The 24,603-nt window shown below is 38.1% G+C and overlaps 1 protein-coding gene across 30 annotated transcripts in view; it reads right to left on the bottom strand.

The window, feature by feature from the left end:
- The window catches only part of phldb1a (pleckstrin homology-like domain, family B, member 1a), a 43,252-nt gene extending 19,977 nt beyond the window's left edge, over positions 1 to 23,275 (bottom strand). For 18 of the 30 annotated variants that reach the window (XM_077240778.1, XM_077240781.1, XM_077240783.1 and 15 more), the window contains exons 1-6: positions 17,507 to 17,676; positions 14,427 to 14,531; positions 11,622 to 11,745; positions 10,279 to 10,449; positions 6,002 to 6,127; positions 2,060 to 3,267 (exon numbers count right to left, since the gene is read on the bottom strand). In XM_077240778.1, the coding sequence (XP_077096893.1) occupies positions 2,060 to 3,267; positions 6,002 to 6,127; positions 10,279 to 10,449; positions 11,622 to 11,745; positions 14,427 to 14,531; positions 17,507 to 17,509 (1,737 nt within the window). In that variant the 5' untranslated portion in view covers positions 17,510 to 17,676. Of the gene's footprint in view, positions 1 to 2,059; positions 3,268 to 6,001; positions 6,128 to 8,859; positions 9,003 to 10,278; positions 10,450 to 11,621; positions 11,746 to 14,426; positions 14,532 to 15,708; positions 15,799 to 17,506; positions 17,718 to 23,074 lie in introns of those variants that run through there. The other 12 variants (XM_077240784.1, XM_077240803.1, XM_077240794.1 and 9 more) reach the window with 8 other exon arrangements.
- Positions 23,276 to 24,603: the final 1,328 nt, after the last annotated feature.

The following is a 24,603-nucleotide window of genomic DNA, read 5'->3' as shown; positions in this document are numbered from 1 at the left end:
ACGATGTATATAAATTTCAGGGTTAAATAAGATGGTGAGTAAGAAAGTTGATGAATGGCAATTCCGTGTGGGAATTTGAGATGCACCCAAGCAATGTCTGGGGTTTTTAATAGGTTTAAATGAGAGGGATGATGTCTGTGTGTGGTTAATTTAGGTAGAGAGACTAATGTTTAGACTGCTAAAGGAGGACAGTGTGTGTGTGTGTGTGTGTGTGTGTGTGTGTGTGTGTGTGTGTGTGTGTGTGTGTGTGTGTGTGTGTGTGTGTGTGTGTGTGTGTGTGTGTGTGTGTGTGTGTGTGTGTGTGTGTGTGTGTGTGTGTGTGTGAAGAAGAGGGCAGCTCAAAGCACTGAGATTGTGTTGGGTAAACATAGTCTTTGGGAAGCCACACGTTCTCCACAAGCTTTTAAAAGGCCTCAGGAATTTACATCTGTGTGTTATTCCTGACTGTTCTATGTCTTGACCAGGAAACACTCTCCATATAAACTCCACCCGCTCAACCTCCAGTGCTGAGTCCACTCCAAAAGCCAATGACACAATGACAAAAGCCTCATCACACAAATACTCTCCTCAGTGCTCTACAACAATCTATAGCTTCTCTATTTCATTTTACTTCCCAAAGACAAACAACCATCACTTTAATAGTACCAGAACTTATATTTAGATTGGATTTTAATTGAAAGTGGAGAAACAAAAAATCATGGAGGCAATTGAAACAAATTTTCCCATTGAAAACACCACATCTGTGTACACACATATGGAACCTGTTAAAAGTTTGGATAATATTGACTCAATTTCAATTTCTCTCATTTGTCACATGATCTTAAATACCATCTAAATCATGTTTTAAAGATACATATAAAAAAAGCTAAAAAATAAATGGCCTGTTTTCATCTGGTCACTTCTGATAGCTATCTGATTTGTTAAAACAATTCCATTTACACTTGCAAAACAGATTTATATATATGTTATATATTTGTATATATATTTATATATATGTTATATATTATATATATGGATATATATATATATATATATGTATAATATATATCTCAATTCCTGCACTATAAGCACAGGAGTTCACGTCAACGAAAGCAACAGATATGAGCTGCATTTTATTTATCATCAGCTAAATTCAAGATCAAAGACCGCAATAGGAGAAAGAGCAGTGATCAGAACTGGTAACGTGTTATATAGCCTATAACATGCTCTCACACGTTTTTTTTTTGTTTTTTTTACCATTTCGGGAGTAAAATTTACACATGCAGGGTTTTTCCTGGCTCAAAACGAGGCAGAGGTGGAAAAATCCTGATCATGTATTTTAAGTATGAGATAATAAAATTGATATTTTTCATAGACCATGATATAGCCTACTGTGTTTCCCACAGTATTTTTATGGGTGGAGCTCGGTACCGGATCCGGGGGCATGCTCCCCTGGAAGATAATTTTGTACATTTTAAAGATAAATTCATCAATCTGGTGCACTTTGAGTCACCCGAATCCGCTGTTAAAAATAAATAATCCACCCGCCAATCGCCCAAACCTATGATATTCTTTGATTTAGATATCTGCATCTGATCATCATATTACAATTATTCAAATTCTCAGTGTTAAGCAAGATAATATGGTAAAATATCACACTGAAGTAGGTTAATGTCACTTGATCCTTTAGAAATCATTCTAATATGATTTGGTGCTCGCAAAAAATATTATCAATGTTAAAAACAGTTGTGCTGTTTAATATTTTTGTAGAAACTATGATACATTTTGTTTTTCAGAATTATTTGATTTGCATTATAGGAAATAGAAATCTTATGTAACATTATAAGCATCTCTACTGTCACTTTACTGTCATTTTTTATCAATTTAATCCTTCCTGAATAAAAGTATTCATTTATTTAAAACGACAACAACAACAACAAACTGATGCCAATCTTTTAATCAGTAGTGTATCTCCATTTTGTTATTTGATAGTTTGATGATAAAACTAGTAAATAATAATAAACGAGTAGGTGTGTCAAAACTTTTAACAGGTACTGTAAACACATAATCTCAGACATACCAGCCTCTCCATTTCCTGCTCGCGCATCCTTTCCCCTCTCTGCCAGCGATGGTACTCCAGTAGGTCTTCCTCTTTGTCGCTGACCTCTGAAATGCTGTTCTTGCGTTCCCGAGTGCGTGTCTGGACCTGCCGAGGCTCCCTTGAGTTCTTTCTCTGGTTACGGGGACTAGTGAGAGGAGATGCCCCTGTCTGAGAGCCAAAAGCTGGGTTGAGACCACTGTTCTGCTTTCCGCCAGGCTGGTCCTTCAAAAGAGCTGATACAGGAGATGGACTTCTAGTGTGCAATCTCATATTTCCTGCTTCTTCCTCTGCTGTGGTTCGTCGTTGGAGACGAGGACTCTCTGGTACAGTCCGGCCACGAGAGGTCAAAGGAACACCAGGTAGAGCTCCAGGGAGAACAGGCACCCCGAGGACACCTTTGCGTGATGCAGAGGGACTGAGAGGAGGAAGTTGACGCATACTAGACAATTCTACACCACGGCGGGACGACTGGGGACTGTCTGGAGGAAGGAGTGCAGGAGAATGAGACTGAAGACTAGTAGAATTTTCTTGGACTGATGAGCCAACACTGGATCGAGGGCTAGAAGATGCCGGTGAGGATGAGGAGGTGAGTCTGGCATTGACCTGTCTGATTAAATCTCCAGATGCAAATGATAGTAACGAAGAGGAGGAACCATGGGCCAGGTGTGGATTCTCACCTCTACGGTTTGTAGCAGGGCTTGAGGGGGTTTCAGTCAAGGCTTTTTGAAGCATGGGACTTTCTTGATCCTTTAGTCCCCCATTGGAACTGCTGGCCTTGGATGCAAAGGTACGTGGATGTGGCACCGGGGGCTGGACGGTGTGAGTAGAGCTGGTGGAACGGGTATTAGAGGAGTCCAAACAAGCTCCTGGACTGCTAACCACAGAACAGGTGGAGATGGGGGAGAAAGGAATACTGGTATTTTCATAGCTGGAGCTTACTGACAAAGCACCAGGACTGGTTGGAGGGGAGACAAGACTGTGACCACCCCCGTTGAGCATGGCAGACTGTGAAATGGGATGGCGGGCTTTTTTACGATGCTCAGATGAGGAAGTCTGGCCTTCATCCACAGACAGAGAATTCATAATGTCTTGAAGGTCCTTTTCAATAGAGCGCACAAAAGTGCCATGTCCAGGACGAGATCGATCGTTCACAGGAAGGTGGTTTCCATTGAGCTGCCCATGGGTTTCTGTGGAGAATAAAAATCATCAATTGATTATCTTAAGTATTAAAATATAATTAATATTTATCAAATGTAGAAGACTCATACAAGATATAGACCAGGTTAACAAAATGTAGTATATTTAAAAATGTAAATATACACACTACAGTTCAAAAGTTTGGGTCTTTCAAAAGTTTGAGTGTACACATATACATATATAACACTGAAGACTGAAGTAATGGCTGCAGAAAATTCAGATTTGCCATTACAGGGAAAAATTACATTAAAAAACTGAACTGTAAACTGTAATAATATTTCACTGTATTAGTGTTTATACTGTATTATTGATTAAATAAATGCAGCCTTGGTTAGCATTAGAGACTTTCAAAAGCATTTTTTAAAAATCTTACCGACCCCCAAACGGTTATAAATAAAACCACACCAAAGAAACACATATGAGGGCTTCTTTAAAAAAAAGATGATTTAAACGCATTTAATTATTTATTTTCTATGAGGGTTAAAAAACTGAAACTTTTTATCCTGCTTTTAAATGTAATTTTCTTTTACATTAATTTTGTTTGTTTGTTTTTTTACCCTTCTCCCAGAACCATATTCCAAACCCCCACTTTCAATCTTAAACTATACAAATCCAGTTATGAATTACTGCATTTTTAAAGCTATTATGATCTAAACAAACAACAAAAACTAAAGTCAGGCATCTATCTCTCACAGCAATCTTGAAATCCCGTGAGGATTTAAATTGTCTATATTTAAAAAGTCAGAACCAGGGGCGCAGGAAGGAGTGGTGCTGCACCACGCCCTGTTTTCACAGGATTGTAAATGTTTGTTCATTTACATGTATTCCTTTTTAACATTTAGAAATTTATTTGTAATAAACACTTTAAGGGGGCTACGTAGTGTGACGTCATATTGTGACCGTTGCAGTGTGTAGAAAGAATCTCATTCTTCATTTTTATTTCCTGTCACTGGCTCTTTCATTGTATATAACAGTGTGAACAGCTCAATAACCCTTTTATTAATTTATGTCCCAGTCCACTGAATTAAGATAGCAGGCAGTATCAATAATGTTGAAAATGTGATGTGCAGTCAAATGTCCTGGTGAGTATTCTGTTTAAACGAGTGTTCTCACCAACATGCTGATTGTGCTTACTGGCGTTTTGACGTGTTTTCTAGAACTCTTCCTGGGCCCCTGGTCAGAACTATATTTCACTCATACCACTTGTCTTCTACACCCATGCAGGACATGGCTGGGCATAATTCATACAAACACACACCTCCCCCTCTCTTACACATATGCTCAACTGGGTGTGTCTTTCAGCCTACAGACTGCGGATGGCATGAATCCCACCCTCTGCCCAAAGGTCACAGCAGACAGAGGAGAATAGAGCCTGAATTACGGCATGACTCATTCTGCGCACTCCAGACCAGCTGAACGCACTCAATTCTGTTCACTCTTTGCAGCAAGGGCCACCGGTGCACTAACCACACAATAAACACGTTATTTTAGAACCGTGGCACAGTGGGTAGAACATGTGCTCACATCTCATAAGGCAAGTGACCCTTTTAAGGACACGTCATTTTATTTTAAAATATACAAGAAATGTTTGTTACTGAAATTTTACCAATCAAACATGGAGTTATTTAGATATTTAGGGTAATACACTTCTACTGTCCGGCAGTCAGAGCAGAAGTTGCACTGCAAGTTTGCTTTTTTAAAAGGCCATCCAATTGTGTTTTGTTTTTTAATCCAGTCATGAAAATGGCTAAGAATTGATAATAAATTAAATATTTTAAAATTGAAATATTAATAAACCAAGTGAAACCTGAAAATAAGATGAATTTCATGAGAATATCAAACTCTGGAACACTGCCTGAATGATGGTTACAAAGATAGATGTGGCAGAACATCAAAAATGAATAAAAACTGTAGATAAACAACCAACCACTAATTGCCATCGTGTTATAATGAATTTGAATTATTATCAAAATGTACAATAAATGATTGCCAATTTCCCAAGTATAGTATCAGTACCCTTACATCAGACCAAAGAACAACTCATTTCAATGTTTGTTTGTTTTTTACAGTACTGAATGAAAGAGCTTTAGGGTCACTGAGATGAACTCTGATGCACCAGGCCGCTACCCCAACACTAGCCTCACAACAATGTGATATTCATCACTTTCATGGGTCACGTTCCTTTTAATGTCCAATTTTGTGTTCAAGGGTTTTAAACTAACAGGGTCAAAGGCAGGGTCTCTCAACAGGGGCTTTCCAGCAGTTGACAGAGGGCCTGTGGCAATTTAAATTCCCATTCTTTTCAAAGAAGTTGTTTCTCCTCCAAGGATCTCACTTCCTGGTTTCTATACTATTTGAAATGAGTCATTGCTGAATGAGTGAGAGCAAGATTTAAAATGGGCAAAGATACAGCTAGAATTTTCTCCAATAACATGGATATTAAAAGAGGCAGGATTAGGCCGAGTTATTTTAGGCAGATTTGTGTCACCTGAGCAGTGTCTGGAACTTGTTATAATTATCTAGGGTACAATGCCTCTCTGTGCCCCTTTTGCTATAACATTTAGTACTTAAATCAATGGAACGCACACCATTATTTGCAAATGTAGCTCTTTCTCTCTTTGTCTGAGTGCCTTCAGCAACTTTAACTCCCAATAGCACAGTATCCGGAGCAGTTCTTATACAACCAGATTTTAGGTCAGTGTAATTTTGCTTCTTCATATATACCTGAGTGGTTCTTGTAGGTACTGGTAAACCCAGGGCTTCCACCTGGCATCAAACTCTTCATCTTGAGGGCCTCCTCTGGGTGGTTAAAGCGGAAAAAGGCTGACTGACCAAAACACAGCATACACCCTGAGAAAAAGAATCATGTGTGGTAGATAATCAAAAAAAGTGCTTTATGATGAAACTTCTAAATGAATTGGTTTTATTCAAGTTGACGATAATACTTTAAAAACTACTGGAGATATAGATCAGTCTTGAATTCAATATTTTTTTTAAGGAATAAAAGCCCAAAAATGGAAACACTTGTAATATTTGTGAAATTTTCTGTGACCTTTTCACCAACCCTGAATGGAGCAGGGGCATCTTATATGCTTCCAAACTGCTAAATATGTAATAATATCTTCATTAATGACTTCATTCTTTCAACGTAATCTAGATTCTAGTGCATCTGAATGAAACAAAACAAGGGTGTGGATGGAACAGTAAAGCCAAACAAAAAGAAATCAGTACAAGTCACACACACAGTGTTTGACTGGCCTGAATCATGTCCTTCTTTACTAGCTTTATTGAAAATCATATCATGGCTTATCTTGCCATATCACAGGAGTTCAAACAAAAATATTAAACTGAGTTTGTCTATTCGTAGCAAACACACATACATATATACTCCAATACATTCATATTACCTTGTCCTCTCCCCTTATGAAATTGCTGTGATTAATGGGGCAGAGGGATCAATGCAGACTCAGAGTCGTCTGTCAAAATGCCAATGAATTATGACCCAGACTTCCATTTCATTATGAACATTGGCACAGAAAGCACAGAGCAAATATAAGATCAGTATGACTCATTGCTGACTTGCAGTAGAGTGGAGGACAGGATATGACATGCAACACTGTGAGCTCCACTTAATGCCATACTGTTATTCAAAGGAAAATGCAGACCCTCTTTTTAACACTGGCTCATCTCTGTACATATATCACTATGTATTTGTTTCTGAATTGTCAGCCTTTTCTAAATGAAATAGTTTTCCCTATTATGATAGGCTGAACCTACAGTGCCCATATATTTTTTTCCACATATGGGCTCATACACGTAAACAAGATGTAGACACATATTTAAAGCTGCAGGCTGTAGTTTTTCCTTTTTGTCGAATTCTCTGTTTGAAATCTGCAATTGCAGTTATTCGCGGAATGATCAACTATACGTGGATTGTGCCTCGGCACGGCACAGCGTGGCTGAATCCATTGTTTTGAGGAGAATGTGCGGCTGTCACTCACAGCGCTGGTGTGGATACTGTCATTCGAAATCACAGATTCTACTTTTTGGAAGTATGACCAACAAAATAATTTTCACCGGAAAATGTAATCTGAACAAGTAACAATCACTTTTGTTCTGACCAACTAAGGTAAAAAAGGCAGTGCAGTAAATTGCGCCGATTAAATCTAACGATCCCTTATCATATCACGTCAAACCGTGCAAATTATACTTTGTTCTCAAATTGTTAATGTTAACAGCATCAGCATTGCGTGACTATATTTAATGCCCTTCCGATATTTATCCTTGTTTTTGCATGGGCCCGGTTGCAGTCTCTTTTTTTCTGTAGCCACTCCGAAGTCCGAAGTCTTTTGCATTTTACAACGGATGAATCTCCAGTTGTCACTGGTGATTGTCATTTGAATCTTTCTGGATCCGCCATCAAATTGTTAAGTTTATACCAAGTGCTGTGAGAAAAGGCTATACATCTCCAACTCCAACATCCTCACATGCAACATAGCCTACTAGCTGAGACACCTTCTTTATGTGTACAGATGTGACGTAATGACGCAAAGACATGCTCGAATTTCCCACGGAAATCCACCAGTACCACTGGAATTAAAAACATTATCACAAGCTTACCGTTTTGGAACGAGCTAAGGCAAGCAGATAGTTTTGAACACTGGCTGGTTGTACTTGTTAAAAATATTATTTTGGATAACTTTTAACCCAAAAAAGTTACGGACTGCAGCTTTAAGAAAGAACAGACTATGATATTTTAAGAATCAAACTAACCTTCTAACAATTCAGCACTAACCTTAATACTGGGGTTATAATTAATCACAATATATCTGGTGGTTACGAGCCAGCCTGAGCATTCACACAGATAAATAAGTAAATATATAAATGTATAAAATATTTGTGTACAGTTTGTAATCTTTATAAAAAATGTGGCACGCAGACATTAAATTAGGGTCAAAGCACTGACGACAGACTATAACCTCTATTTACACAACTAAGAAACTAAAGAATCACACAGACATACGGCACAAGGGGGCATCAGAGGTGTCATGCTGGGCATAATGAGGTCAGAAAAGGGGTTTGTAGAAATCAATGAGATAGGACTGATAGGACAGATAGCAAAGTGCTGTTTTATAAGTCACATTCAAAGGCTGACGTAGTTTTAATGCGTTTTGAGAGCGTTCTCAGAAAGTGCACGAAAACAAATAGGCTAATAGTCTGTTTTTAAGCAGAAGTGTTTGGAGAACATTAAATAATATTTCATTTATCTGTATCATAACTCTCTATTTACATTACTGACTGAAAACTGCAAGTTAATACGTCACGATACCAACAAGGCTATTGTAAAGTTAGGCTATGCTATATTTAACACAGTGATTTTATTTATCAAACATCTAAACTATCTGACTTAGTTCCATATGCCTATCTTTGATCAGAAAGATTAACGAACACAGCGGGAATAGTAAACGGTGTTCGCTGGTTAGTCAATAGACAACAGCCTTTGGAATAGGCTACTACAGCAACTCTACAGCTTAACAAGCAAATAATTTGTAAAATATTGAAGATAAAGCAATTTCACCTACCAGGTTTGGGAAAAAAACTTAAACTGATATCCAATCGATTGGAAAACGCAGAGAAACGGTGGACAGTAGGCTATGTTCGCGTTGAGCTCTCGCACGTCGCGTGGAGTAAAGATGAGCGCGTGGGTCTGTCCGCAGCTTTTGTGATGTAAATGTCAAGCGGTACGACAGCGCGTCCACTCACTGACTTCTATTACAACACACAACAGCACAGCTGTCACCTGCCCGACTGTCAACGCTGGCCCAAAGAAAATGGACAAGCAGTTAATACAACAAAGTGTCCGACATCCAGGGAATTTAAGATAGGCTATATACTTTACTCCTGTGGCGAAACTCCGGACTTCGCGGATGTTCAAACTCTATAGTTACTTTTAATGCAACTCGAAATTTTAGTTAAAATGAGAGGGAAAACAAAGACAGGCATTAAGTCTGTTCGGGACTATAGACCCCTCATTAAGACAAATGTATTGGAAGTCGCATGGGTGGCACGTTGGACAGCTGTCCTCGCGCCGGCTGTCGCAAGTTATTGTCATGCACACACAGATCGCGATCAGGGGGGCGGACTGCAAATAAGCTTATCTGGATGACTATCCCTTGATAACTAACGGTCGAACTGGTGATAAATAAATTGGGCTACTCTTAGCAAACGTCAAAAAGAAATGCTTAGGTCTGGTGTCCCATTGAAATAAGCTAACTTAATACATATTTGTTTAATAGTTAGGCTACAGCCATATTTAACAAGATGAAATTTGGGGATAATTCTGAGAATCCAAATCAACAAAATATCACATTTCTATGTTAGAATCACACTTCCCCAATGTATAGAATTAATACAGAGCAATGTGATTCAAGAGTGCCTGAAATAGCCCAACATAGTAGGGCAAGGTCAAGTTCTTCAAATGGAAGTTCAAACAAGCCCTCATTATTATTATCGTGCAATTTCCTGGCCCGTGTATAACACAAATACACACTGATGTGATTCCAAAGTGGACAGCCTGAAATAGCTCCAAAGAGTAGCATAAGGTCACGTTTTTTAAAGGGATATTCAAACAGACCCTTATCATTACTAACACAAAGCGGTTACACAATTATATTTGTCTTGGAAATGCAATCTTATCCGTGCTAGAAATTGTAAATATCTGATGCAGTCAGCTATTGCTTTTTATAGAAGGTTCACTGAATTAAAGCAAAGGCCTCTGTTATTGATGTGCAGGCTGAATCTATTGAATAACTGTCAAAAGAGTTCAAGGCAACCAGATGAAAATGAAAGTAAAAAAATATCCCCAGAAAATTCCTACATTATAGTGAACCATCAGCTGGACACCTTTGTTCTTTCTTTCCCATTTTGTAACCTATTCAACATACATTGAACTAATGCTTGGCTAATGAGTTTGATAGCAACTTTAAAAGCCCATTGCTTACCTTGTGTGAGTCTGACAGGTTTGGTAACTGCTAAGCCATCCAATGAGCACTGATTTCCACAGGGGTACAGGGTAATGGCTCCCCACACATTTTCAATGTAGCAATGCTGAGCAGTGACACCGGGACCCTGAATATTAATGTCTGTGTTCCCATGGCCGAGTGTAGTCTTCCCTGCAACATGTGATGGAGATTTATTAATACTGATTATTGCTACATTTCTGTGCCTACTTAGTTTCAAGAATTAGACTTTTTTTTCATGCATATGAAATGCTGAAACGCTTGCAACAAAAGGACACAGGTTTGTGTTCCCTTCTTTAACAAAGACAGGACAACCCCCCCCCCCCCCCCCCCACCCCCCACCCGAGTTATTTCATTCGCAGTGTCTATGAAGCAGATGTGAGTAAAAAGCCATCACCCAAGCCTATTGTGGGAGCAGACATGGTAAGAAAAAAGTGACAAGAGTGGGTGTATGCTGTACTTTAAATTAAAGATGAACATGATTCAATCTTAAAAAAAAAGGCTTTTCAGGCAGTCATGCAAATTCCCTTAGAAAAATTTGCATGTTCTCACTCAAGCAAGCTCAGTCACACAGTGTGAAGCAACAGGGGGTTGTCGAAGTCAGGTCATACAGCCCCATAATTCTGTCTCTTTTTCTAAAACCACTGCCATCGTGAATGCAATTTACAAGAAACAGCTGAAACCTCAATACTCCTCAAAAAAACAAAACACCTCAATCATAGATCCATCAGATATGTGTGTATGTAAGTTTGTATGCATGTTTGTATATACAGTATAATTTAATTATATAGGCTACAATAATTAAATCCATCCATCCAAACACCCACCCACCCACCCACCCATCTATATGAGCACAGGAAATTGTGTATTCAATCCCTGATAAAATGATTCGCTGATGAATACTGCACTACATTGACTTCCACTGGGATTTATACTTGAATGCTTGCTCTCATTCTTCCTCAATGTCAGGGGATGAGAAGTCCTCTATTTGTCATTCTTCATGAGATGAAGCATAGCCAAGCTTTGAGGACAGTGCAGTGAGATTTGTCCTCTCTCATGAACTTCCCACCCATCACCACACAAAAACACAAATACTGATCTTAATTTGGAGTCCCCAGTTTTCAGTGTGCATCCTCTCTGTCTGTGTGATCATATAATTAAGTCTCAGAATCTGAAAGAAGCATTGCTACTAAACACAAACTCCACAGCTAACCACATCCTTAGTCAAACGACCATGTTTGCAATTTAGCAGATAGAATCTGCTGGGGGATACTTCATGAGGGTGTGTATTATATTCAGTTACTTTTTAAGGTGACTGAACTTACCCTCTGGCAGGGGCAGCAGAGTTATAGCCGTACTCAGACGGCCACTTCCCAAGCTGACAAGATGGGGCCGTTCTGCCTGGACTTTGAGAGTCTTGCCTGTTTCAATCAGGTCCAGCGATGTGCTCTGTGAATATATGAAGACAATACTACAGTAAATCAACAACAGGACTATTTTTACAGCCTTTGATCACCATTAAAGTGACCTTTAATTTTTGGACAACTGCTCAGGGTTCCCAAAACAGGATTAGTGTAATTCAATCAGGACCTTTGAGTATTGCAGCGACAGGGTAAGAGGCTAACTGGCTAAACAGGTTTAGCTCCATCAGGTACCACCATGCAGGCTAAGAGGCTAACAGGATTTAGCTGTTAGTTGAAAGACAAGGGACCAGACCAATAAATGACCAAAGGAGGAACATATTTGGCCTCAGCATGTCACAGATGGAGGTTCTCAAGGGCAGCACAGGGATTATTTGCTTAGTAAATCACACTTTGATATTTGAGAGAGTGATGAGGCACTGCACTACATCAAAACAAACGGTAGTTAATATTGTTTTTCAAATAGGGAAATAGCATATTTCATTTATTTGGTGTCTTTAGATGATGTCAGAAATCATACAGGCTATGATGCACTAAAGGATTTTAGAAAGGAACTGAAGAGCAACCAGTGGCTGATTGGGTTTGGAAATGTCACATTCATCTCTTTTTCACAACTGGGATGTAAAACACTAAGGGCCAATAGCGCTGAAAAGGCATAGAGAGTTATTTTTGTGGCTGACTTTATTGCATATTATGCATTTGTTAGAGTTTCCCTTTTCCAACCAAAATTAATGGGAGGAAAGTATTTCAATAAATCATGCAACATGATTTACTAAGGTTGGCACTAGTCAATTTACTGGTATTAGTGCCATTATTTACTGGCCAAAATTAGCATGTCTTAAACCATGCTAATTTGCGCTGCTCTTGGTAGATTGCGTTGGTCTTTAAGGAAATGATCCAGCTGCGTCTGTTTTCTTTAATTTTCCTCGTCCGTAGAACTTTCCACTCCCATCGGCGCTTTTTTGGAATTGCGCTTGCGCACTAATTTGCCCTGTTTAGTAAATCTGGCCCTAAATTAACTAGAAATGGACTGGCCATATCGGGAGTATGCAGTGGACTTTTCTTAAACATACTTAATAAACATTATGGGGAATAATGGATTACACGGTTGTGATTGTGATACAGGCATATGTCCTTGGTTGTTTTTCTGTCCCAACCTAGCCCTGGTAACAATGGACTTCACCCCTCTTTTGAACTTTCAAACTTTCACCATTCAAATAAAGCTTTTACACATATTTAGAGTGTCTTCAGATGTCATCTTTTTAGGGTCTAGCTCTAGCGTCCATAGAAATAACCTTTAAAACTGAACGTGATGCTTTCAATAACAATGTATAAATTATTTTTAAAGTGATTAAATGTCAATGTAGTTTGTTTTAGCTTTCATATCTTATCCTGTCATCTCCTGATAATAGGGCTCCATATAAAGCTGCCACACAGTTTCTATTGTCCTCTGACATTTTTTTCAACAAACAGGTTTGTGTGTGTGTGTGTGTGTGTGTGTGTGTGTGTGTGTGTGTGTGTGTGTGTGTGTGTGTGTGTGTGTGTGTGTGTGTGTGTGTGTGTGTGTGTGTGTGTCAAATCAACTTTACTAGTTAAGTTTTAACAGGTGCATTGAACTAACTTATAAACCTGATGTTTTTGAGACCCTGTAATGTTTAATAGGTGGAACACAGTGCAGTGTTTAAGCAAGATTAAATGCAGACAGAAAGCCTGGACTCAGCCTCTCGGATACCAGTGATGAAGATTAACCCTATAATTAGGGAACATTTAACCTCTTAATTTCCAAGTTCTGCAGACTCCACTTTTAGGTGACAACCTAGTTTTACAGAACTTTGTCTATTGCACCAGATGTACTCATATAGACATTTTAACACCTAATATTAAAAGAACTAAATTAGAATAAAGAAACTAGATTCTGCTTTTAAAAGACTTTAATGACAATTTTGCAGGAAATGTAAATGAAAACAAAGTAAAACTAAAGTAAATGCATTTTACACTCTCCTGTTCAAACGTTTGGGGTGAGTACGATTTTTTTTTAAATGAAATAAATACTTTTATTCAAGGATGAATTAAACTGACCGAAAGTTACAGTAAAGATATTTTTACCTGTTGAAATGTGTATCTAAAAACCTCAGTGTGATATACAAGTGCATTCAGCTATAGACAAAACTGGCATTCTTTGTTCTTTAGTAAAGAAAGCAGACAGTCAAAATAAATATAGAAAAAAATGAAATTTGTATATAACAAATATTTACATGGCAAAAAATCATCTAAACATTTTGATCAGTGTGGCTCACACAATGGCAAAAACACTTTTTATTTTGATGAAATTGGCAACTGACATGATAACTAGGGTTTGAAGGATGAATTCAATGTTTTGGACGAGTTACTACATTTTGCAGACATGCTTTAGAGTTCTGATGTTACAGCAAACATATTGCTTTTACAGTTTAGAGAATATTAAGACTGTTTCAAAAAATGTGCCAAAAGCAATTGAGAAAAACCTGCAAAATATACAAAAATAGAAAAGAGTTATTTTAAATTGCAATAATATTTCACAATATTACAGTTTTTACAGTATTTTTGATCAAATACAGCCTTTGTGAGAATAAGAGACTTCTTTCAAAAACATTAAAAAAAAAAAAATCTTACAGACCCCAAAACTTTTGAACAGTATTGTGAATGTGTGTATTAAACAGATACACTCACCTGTAAGACCCGATGAGTCAGATGACCGTGTTCTGGAACGTTCTGATTCAGCCTGTCCATGTCTATGGAGTTATCAATCACTTCATGACATTTGTCAAGATCCTGCTGGAAATACAGAGATAAATAGCAAGGAATTTTTATTTATTTATTTTTCTAAATCAGCTAGTTCAAAAATTCTTTGTTGAATGGCTGAAGTTCAGTCTAATAAAACGTGAGTGAACTGAGTCATTATCACATATTTGTTGCATTTAAACAGACTAGAATAGATATGTAGATCTGGCAAGGTTGCAACACTTAAATCTTGTGTCTCTGATCTAGTGAATTATCAAACACATCAGGTGTTTCCTTATTGTAGACTAAATACAGTGATGCAATGATAACAAAATGCATACTATGATTAACCAACTGTTGTGAACAGACTGAAGTCTGCATCTTAGTTGAAATACACAGCATGAGTCAGTGTGACTCATCTCACGCACAAACACACACACCCAGACTCAGAGTTAACAGATGCAGCCAATTATCTTTGGTACAGACACAGGCACATTAGTGTGAACAAACTAGAGTAGACCTCAGGTCAGCATACACTTCACAGCAGATCAGTCATTTTAGAACATCCCTAACCTGAAATCCCCCTATCCCTCCTTCCCTCACCTCTTTTGCGTCCCTGACTCATGACACTGTCTCTCAGACAAAACACACTGGGAATCACACAGACCCACAAGACAAACTGAACATCAGGTTCTGTGTGTGTAATAATGGCCAATGAGAATCAGTGAAGGGAATTTTCAGCTATAATAGGGAATGTTCTCTGCACTTTGGTTCTCTCAAACATCAAGGTCCTCTCAAAGTTATGAACAAACATTCTTCTTTTAGTAACCTTCATTTAAAGTGATCTTTTCTTAAATAACATTGTCAAAGAAAAATGATAAAATAGAGAAAAAATTACCTTAATGTTTTCTCTAAGTCTAATGTTTACATAATCAAGAAAAACAAAAAAACATTAAAAAAAAACTAGATGTTTTGAATGTTCTGAGAACATACAGAAATAACGTTTTCAGTCATAAATTAATGGGAACATTAAACGTTCTTGGAACATATTTTGTTAGCCACTTTCTTAGGTGAGAAGCTATTCGTTAAACTACATTTCTCAGTAGCAAGGTGGTAGTGTCACTTAAAATAATGTCACTTTGCGACACTATTTTATTTATTAAGTATTGGTTCGGCAATCAGAACAAGTGACAAGAGTCATTTATTCAAAATCAATCTGTGGGATACCTACGTTTACATTTTCATTTTAATACGCAAAACTTTTGCTACGGTTATGCCTGCCGTCCACACACTACTCCAGGAGTTTAGACCCTCGAAAACAGAGACTGACCCCAGTCAAGACCAAAGCAAGACACATGCAACTTGACGACAGTGACGCAGCCCATAGCAACATGTTATAGCAACGACATCTCAGACTGACAGAAATGTAAAAATAAACGTGAATTTAGGCTACTTTAGTTTTGTACACATTGTCATGTTAATTATAATCAAATGCATTTTGTTTTATTGACTACAATATTATCATTGATATTTGTTTGAGAAGGGCACTTCTAAATAATTTTGAAGTAGGGCAGGGGCTCGAGCACCCAAAAAGCCAAAACTGTGTGAGTTTAAGGAAAGGAAAACTCTTTCCTGTGCCTGCATGTCCAGTCAGGGAAACAACTGGAATGAGACGCTTCGCTTCTCCAAACAAGCGAAGACAGGTTAGGTATAGTGCATGCATATAGATTAGGATGATGATGAACATTTATAGTCTTTAACTCAACAGCTGGTACAAAACCAAACTTCCTATTTTCCTCCTTCCCCTAGCTAACCTCTCTCTCCCTTTCATTCCTGATGTCATGTTTGCAAGTGCAGCTGGCAAGTGCTGCAGGCCTGCCGCCTCTTACAACCACGTCCAGTGTGTGACAGAGGGAAAAGAGAACAGAAAGCCTCTGTCACTATACTGAATATGGTCACTGCTCTCTCACACACACACACACACACACACACACACACACACACACACACACACACACACACACACACACACACACACACACACACACACACACACACACACACACACACACACACACACACACTCACAGAAAACTGGACAATACAGAAACACTGACATTAATGAATACTGATACATTAATGAATACTGATACATTAATGAATACTGATTGCTTAATTCAAATATACTTGCACACAAATAAACATAACTCATTGATAACTCAAACACACTAATATACACTTGATATCAGTTCAACTGGAGCATTTCATACCGGTTAGTGGCATACCACTGAAACGTGTCATTAAGTCTGCAGTTATGCCACTGTGTCCTGCCCTCTGCAGCAGAAAATAGACTCAACCACATAGCACAAACCACAAAGCTCCTCTTACAGGGGTTATAATCATACAGGCGACACACACACACACACACACACACACACACACACACACACACACACACACACACACACACACACACACACACACACACACACACAGTTAAGGGAGAAGTAAGGAAACCACAGCAGAAAAAGTTCAGCTAAATGTAGCATGAGCAGTGGGTGAATCTGAGAAACAAAAATCAAGAACTGTACATTTGAAGGCCTAGCGACTTGTCAATCCTATGAAAAAAGTCAAATCACACTGAGATTTAAAATATCTTTTATAAGAAAGATATACATTAAATAAATGAAAAATATATATTATTGAAATATAGAATTTTAATTTAAAATGTTTTTATTTAAATATTACTAATACATGTAATGTATATATATATATATATATATATGTTTTTTTAAGTGTTTTGATTATATGGAATGTATAATAAGTTTGAGTTACTTTAGCACTCGGCATAAATCTGATAAATACTAAGCAATTGATATAATGAAACATTTACTCTACATTTCTTGAGTCATAGCTGCCAAAAATCAATGTAATAGTAGTAAAATCAACCATAGAAACTTATTTAGAGTTTGTAGACATACCAAATACCAAGTTCTTAAGAACCCATAAGCAACATCAAGCCCACTTACCATATTTTTTAGCCCAAGAAAGACCCGCTCTGTTGCTTCATGGCCTTGTTTACTGACCGTCTCTGTGCTATGTCCTGTTTTTACGCCTTTGAGCCTTTGGTTGACCGTCTACAGTCCAGCTCTTGCTGTTTGTTTGTCTCTGCTGCTCACTCATGTCTCTTACTGAATGTTCTGAAGTTTCAGAGGACAGAATTACATAGTACCGCCACAGCTGGGACAGAGAGAGAGAGAGAGAGAGAGAGAGAGAGAGAGAGAGAGAGAGAGAGAGAGAGAGAGAGAGAGAGAGAGAGAGAGAGAGAGAGAGAGAGAGAGAGAGAGAGAGAGCACAGGAAGAGGAATCCACATAAAAAAAAGTCTCTGTCAGAATCCAGGTGTGCGGTCCGTCTTTCCAAACACCCATGAATAATCGTCAAGTTTATGTCTAAATTTAGAAAGATAAATCACAAGTGACTTAACAATGTCTTTCTACAACGATTTATCTACAACATCATGCAAAGGTCATCTTCTGTGAACTTATCTCGCCTGTTACTACTCGTATGCACAGCTTACTGCTCAAAAACATGCTAAACATACTTTTATATTAGATAGTTTTCTCACCCTTGTGTTATGTGTTTCTTTCTTCTGTGGAACATTAAAGAGGATATTTTAAGAAATCATTGTTTGTTTGTTTGTTTTGTCCAAAGCTTATTTGGTTTCCACCATTCTTCAAAATATCTTCTTTTGTGTTTGTGTTAAATTTTCAGGTAAACTATCCCTTTAAGAATTATATCTGGATGTTAATGTCATGTTTTCATTTTAAAGCAACCGTTAGAAGACAATAAGACAGTTGGAAACATCTGATGCGTGTGTGGTTGCTATTTTTAAAGAACTGCTGGAATGGTATTAAAAATGATCAGATCATCATCATTCCAGCAGATGGACTCATTTCGGACAGATTTGAGTTTACATGCACTTATGGAGGATGGAAAAGTCCTTGATATTCCAGGTGGAGTCCCCCTACTCACTTCCTGTTCTTCACTCCTCCACAGAGGCAAAACAAAAAATGGTGTTTTCCAGTTGATGTTAAACAGCTGCAAAACTGCTGATGTGAGTCACTTTAAGAGTATTTGTAACATTATTAGATTCATTTATGGAAACAAGTTTTTTTTGTGTTGTCTACAAAGTTGTCATGGAACTCCTACGCAAACATTTAAGCTTTGTCTCTTAGTCAACAAAGCAATCCATCACACAGCGAGCCAGACTGATTGGTAATAATCCTATGAAACATGGGAAAGCCATGAAACAGAGCACTAGAGAGAAAAACTTCTGTCTGGTGGAGGACGAGAAAGAAAAACTTTTTTTTTTTCCATGGCCAGTGAGTAAGACAGATTTCAAAAGAGTCCAAACACGTAAAAAAAAAAAACGAACACAAACAAATCTGAGCAGCAACTAGGCAACCACAGCTGGAAGAGGAGCAGACTCTTCCGGTGTGGGCTCCTAAGCGGGGACTCTTCCTGTCGGTTGACCCATGATCAAGCTACTCTCTGGGAATAAACAGTCTCCAGCTGCTCCCTTCTCACCCACAACTGAGTAAAAATGTCAATATGCCTGATAATTTAAAGCAGTCCTCTGTTTTGAGCCACCAGTGCCTTACTGTCGAGCCAATTTAAGTTATTTATTTGTTTGTTGTCCTCTGGGAGTAAAAATTCCAGTGACATTATGTGAGAAAAGGGTTATTCCACCAAGTAACTTCTAACATTTACGTGTAAGGCATTAAGCTCAGAAGTCTAGAGTGACTTGCATGCGAGGCTGCCATGGTCAACACATGGCAAGCACACAAGTTGGAAAGTTAGCTGCTAGATAACTTTCCATATTTCCATGCCGGTCTGCTGTCTTGGAATGACACATGTGATATCAAAGCTAAGCATTTTGGTCTTACTCATAAATACTTTGATGGCAGGAACATGCTGTTTTAATCTCTTGCAGCATTTTGCAACAGTCTAGTCACTTATTATAGTATCAGAGTAAAGCAACAAGCCGTCAGAAAGATTGACAACAGATCTCACCCCAGAAAATAGTCACAGTGCTTGTGTGGCAGAAATGTCTGAGATCAGAACACTGTTTATCAGTGTGTTTGTGAGAGAGTAAGAAGAAAGACTGGATTTGTTTCACAGTTGTATGAGAAAATGTCTTAATGTTTTTCAATGCTATCCAAGAGGGAACATTCTTGCATGGTGCTTTTTTTCTTTTTCTTTTTTTAATTAGCAACCACTTAGACTTAAAATATCCACATTCAAGCAAGCATTTCCAGTCTCAGCCTGCCTATTTCAGCCAAATATTTCACACTTTTTCACAAGCACATGTTAGAACTGAGTGTGACACACATCCTCCATTACACCTGCACTCATACCACTTATTAAAGTCACCATGAAATGAAATTTCATGAAAATACATGTAATAGATCTTATTGTGAATGATTGTGAATGATAAGGTTTTCCCCTCTTATGTCATTTCAATTAAAAAATGTTAAATAAAATAACTCAATCTTCTAGTGAAAACATCAGACTTGTTTTGGGAATGAAATTGATAAGACCGAATAAACATTTCAGGTTCAATCCCATGAAAGGGAAAGAAAATTTGAGATCTACTCAGTTTGCATCCCTATATTATCATTCCATTATGTAGTGTTTGTAATTCCTCAAATGAAGGTAAATGTGAACTCAAGTATGATCGAATATACAAATGCATGGGTCACTGCAGGTAAAAGAGACTGGATTTATGGTTCAAACAGATAGAGAAAGTCAAATTCCTGAAACTTTAGCAGTAGCTCACATTTGTGGGTTTTCTATAATGGAAGTGCATTTCGGTATAACACTATGGAGAAGGTAAGCAACACCTCGAACAAAGGCTGGTTAATACTCGCCGAGCCAGACCTTTGGTTTTTGGCTTAAATCGGTCAGTGAAGCGACTGTGGGCGTGCTGTCTAGAGGTGTGAGCTAGAGGTGTGAGCACTAGGAGAAAAGCTTGAGGAATCATGCCATGGTCATTGAATCCTCTTTGGCTTTTTTTCACCAAATCAGTGCTGGTGTTCAATTCCCCTTTTTTTGTTCCTCCTTTATGTTCTTTTCATCCACTCCCTCTTTCCTTTTCTCCTTCCAACATGCTAGATTTTCAAGTGAACTTTTATATGCGCATGTTTTTTGTATGTTTGTTTGTTTTAAAGACACAATTGTTAAAAGAACAAAACGTGCTAAAAAGTTAAACGAAGTTAAACTTATTTTATTTTTAGGGGGGGGGGGGGGGTGCTCTAGACCTTTCAGGTTCTTTTTTTTAATTCCACTGCCTGGCGTCTGACGTTATTAAATGCGAAAATGCTTTCCGTGTGAATCATCCTTAAGAAAAGAGAAACTTACTGCTCCAGACAAAGTCACTTGGTTTGTGTTTTGTTCCTGAATGAGTCAGTGTTTTGAACGAACTGGTAGAATGTTTTATTCAAGGTCTCACTCAAATGCTGTTTACCAATTCAAAGGCTGCATCCTTCAAAGGACTTCCTGTAGCCATGTAGTAGGTCATCTGGATACTTTTTGCAAACTTTTATACAGAATACAGACATAACCTCTTCTCACATAGCCCGCTGTTTTTCGCTTACTAGAAGGGAAGTATCCAGGTTCATTCACTCCACGTCCTACCATAATGACGAGACTTGAAAAAAGTCAGTAAAAAGTGTCAAAAATATCCCAACTTGTAAAAAGTAAAGAAATCGTCATTACAACTTGTAAACTGAATTTTCTGAGAACTCCGACTTGTACCATGTGACCACTGTACCATCTGACCGCAGCAGATTCTTTTTGGTGTTGATAGTGTTGCCATAAAAAGGCATTATTGAGTCCGAGAACAGTTCCTATAGCTGAGAGTAGAACGTCATGTGCTGTGATCTCTTAATTATGGTAATTATGCTGCATTCACCTGCTATCAGAAATTTCCTTTCCATTTCTGATGTCGTGATTACGAGCTTGTTGCTTTCAAGTGCTTTGTTGTCAGGAAGAATAGAAATCATGGAGTACATCAGGTTTATTCTAGCCTATTTCTAAGGGAAATCTTATTAAAAGCCTAAATGTATTGAAGATATTTCATTTTGTATAAAATGTAACATCCCATATGTTGATGACCATTCACTGCGCCATCTAGATAGTTAGCTTGCTGACGATTCTGAAATGTTGGTGAAATATACTTGCTATTTTCGCTGTGCGAAAAAATTGTTATTCATGTAAATATGCACAATTTGAACAACAAGACAAGGTGAACCGTTGTCAAAAAAACTAATTAAGAATACCAGTCACAGGAGCAATTGTTCTCCACTGCTTCATCTTTAAAGTTTACGGCTCGTAGGAAATTTCTCTAATAGCATGTGAAGGCAGTATTGTATCTGAGTTTCCCAGTAAATATAACTTAAGAGGGTGTTCATGTCCAATTTCCAGCATAGTCGCCACCTACTGACGTAATGATGTAACCTTAAGAAAGTCACTTAAAATACTTGTAATTCAGACAGACTGTCTGGAAAGTGCAAACACAAACAAGCAGTTGTTAGAAAGTCGCACAGCCTGTCAAATTCATGGACTGGAACTAAATGTTGTTGCCTATAATTTGTGTCACATGTGTAATACCTATAGCTGTGTCAAAAATGTTTAATTTATGACTGTTGCAATGCAGGGGTCATACAGCACACAGGTGGCATACAGAAGAGGTATTGAATGTGTTTCCATATCTCTGCACCTGATTAATAAGACAGTTGAGTCATTTGACTGACAGGCAAGGAATTTTTCAAACCACCTGTTAGTCAGCCTCTTTTAGTGAAAGCAGCATTAATGGTGCAAAAAAAAAAAAATTTGTGTCAGCTGACCCAGCACAACTTTCCTGCACACTTCTCATACTGGCGTGCAGTGCTGTCCCCACTGGGACAATAGTCTCATTGTCCATTCTTTAGGTCAGGGCCATTATTCCCAACCTTGTCCAGTGCGGCCCATTTTAATTCTCTCTCATATTCAACACAGTAAGACTAGTTCTCCATGACACACACACACACACACACACACACACACACACACACACACACACACACACACACACACACACACACACACACACACACACACACACACACACACACACACACACACACATTCCTAAAATGAAGAAATACATTTGAGATTATGAGGTAATTCAAAAACTCATACTGACACCAGGGTACAAAGACTGTTACATGTTGTTACTTTTTAAAGACAGCTTATTCATTCATTCATTCATTCATTTCCTCTTTCAGTGATTCATATACTAATAATAAAGACTGGAAAATTTTTAAAAAGTTTTGAATGGGTTACCATAGAGACAAACAGACATGTGGTACTATTTATAGTTATGTTTTACAAATTTACAAATTAAAAAATTGTGGGGGTGCATAGTAGCTTAAAGGTATATTATTATCCATACTACATATTAGCACCAACCTCTTTCTTTTGTTTTTACAATGATTTATCTAAATGCATTCAGAAAACGTCATCACAAAAACCCAGCTGTCAGTCAAAGCCTTACCTGAGTTCAGATCCTAAGCTCTGTCAGTCCCACATGTAATCCTTAGAGCTGGAAACTCGTGCTCACTTTATGACATCTTAAACTCTGTGGAGCATCAGAGCAGGATGAACAAATCATTTAGCAAGATGAGAGAGAATGAGATATCTTCTCTCACTCTCTCTGTCCTGCACTGTTCCCCCACCTACATGTTTTTTCTCTCTCTCTCTCTCTCTCTCTCTCTCTCTCTCTCTCTCTCTCTCTCTCTCTCTCTCTCTCTCTCTCTCTCTCTCTCTCTCTCTCTCTCCACCCCTTTTCCTCTTCTTGTCTTTTCTAACCCTCGTCTCTCACACACTCCTTCCCTCCCTTCTTTTTTTCATTCTGCTACCACAAGGCAGTCTTTTATTCTCACAGCTGAAGAGCTCCTCACTTGTTCAACTCTGGAACGAGACACCCACCCTGATCCCAGATCAGGAGACAGAGAGAGAGAGGCTGGAATACAATAGGGGCGATTTATCACCACATACTGATGTAGAGATTTCAGAAATGGTGTCTCATATTAGATTCGTAATATCATCATATTGTGGTAGCAAGTCAGGTGGCTCTTTTTTTGGTCCTCACTCTCCCTGATTCTCCCTCGTCCATTCGATTCTCTGTATAAAGAAATCTAATTCCCACAACATAGTTGAATTCTGGCCAAGTCAGATAAGCAAAATGTGAAATTAAATTCAATTACAATAAGCCAATAAAGCTGCCCTCTAAATAAGTTAAAATGGCCTCTGTAAAATTTCTTAAGACAACAAACGGAAGAGAAAACTAAGCTACTCAGAATAATGTCTTATTTTAGTGTCCAAATGTTAAACACCCAAAATACACACACATACGCAATAGTGGCTCCCCGTAAACCCAACCCATCTCAACTCATGAGACATTCCACTAACGCATGTCTGGAGAGGACGTTGTGTGGGTTGGTATAGAGGGTTGGAAACTTTGGGGAAGCTAAGAAGAATGTGAGGTTGCAAAGAATGTCAACATAAAAACCTGTTTAGAAATATTCAGTGGGATGGGATATTATCAGTTAAGTAATAAAAGTGTAAATACAAGGTGAAGGCTGCTGCCTAATATCATATCCAGGTTAACTTGAAAATACCAGGCAAAAGTGTAGCTATATGAGGGCAGGGTAGGTGTGTTCTTAAATATTTGCCCAATGCCCATTAAAACTCACTTTTGTGCTTAAACATCCTTTTATCTCGTTTCTCTTCATCTTCCTTCCATCTCCCTCTGATTTATCTTAAATCCACACACCAAATTAAACTCTAAAAACTTAGCTACAGTAAATAGGACATGTTGTGTTTAATAAGGTATTTTACTTTTTTTAGGATGCACAGCGTCAATCAGTGGCCGTTTCCTTTTATAAGATTCACATAATTTCGCAGAGAATAGATGATGAAGTGGAAGAAAGGATGACCTCTGGTGGTTGTGCACATGTGTTTGATTTTCATCTATAACCTATATGGGGAGGCTGCAGACCGGGGGCTTGTACCATGATGGTA

This window comes from Siphateles boraxobius, unplaced genomic scaffold (assembly GCF_051911475.1).
Source record: "Siphateles boraxobius isolate OS27281-9 unplaced genomic scaffold, OSU_SipBor_1 24, whole genome shotgun sequence".
Lineage (NCBI taxonomy): Eukaryota > Metazoa > Chordata > Actinopteri > Cypriniformes > Leuciscidae > Siphateles > Siphateles boraxobius.
This window is presented reverse-complemented; position numbering and strand designations above follow the sequence as displayed.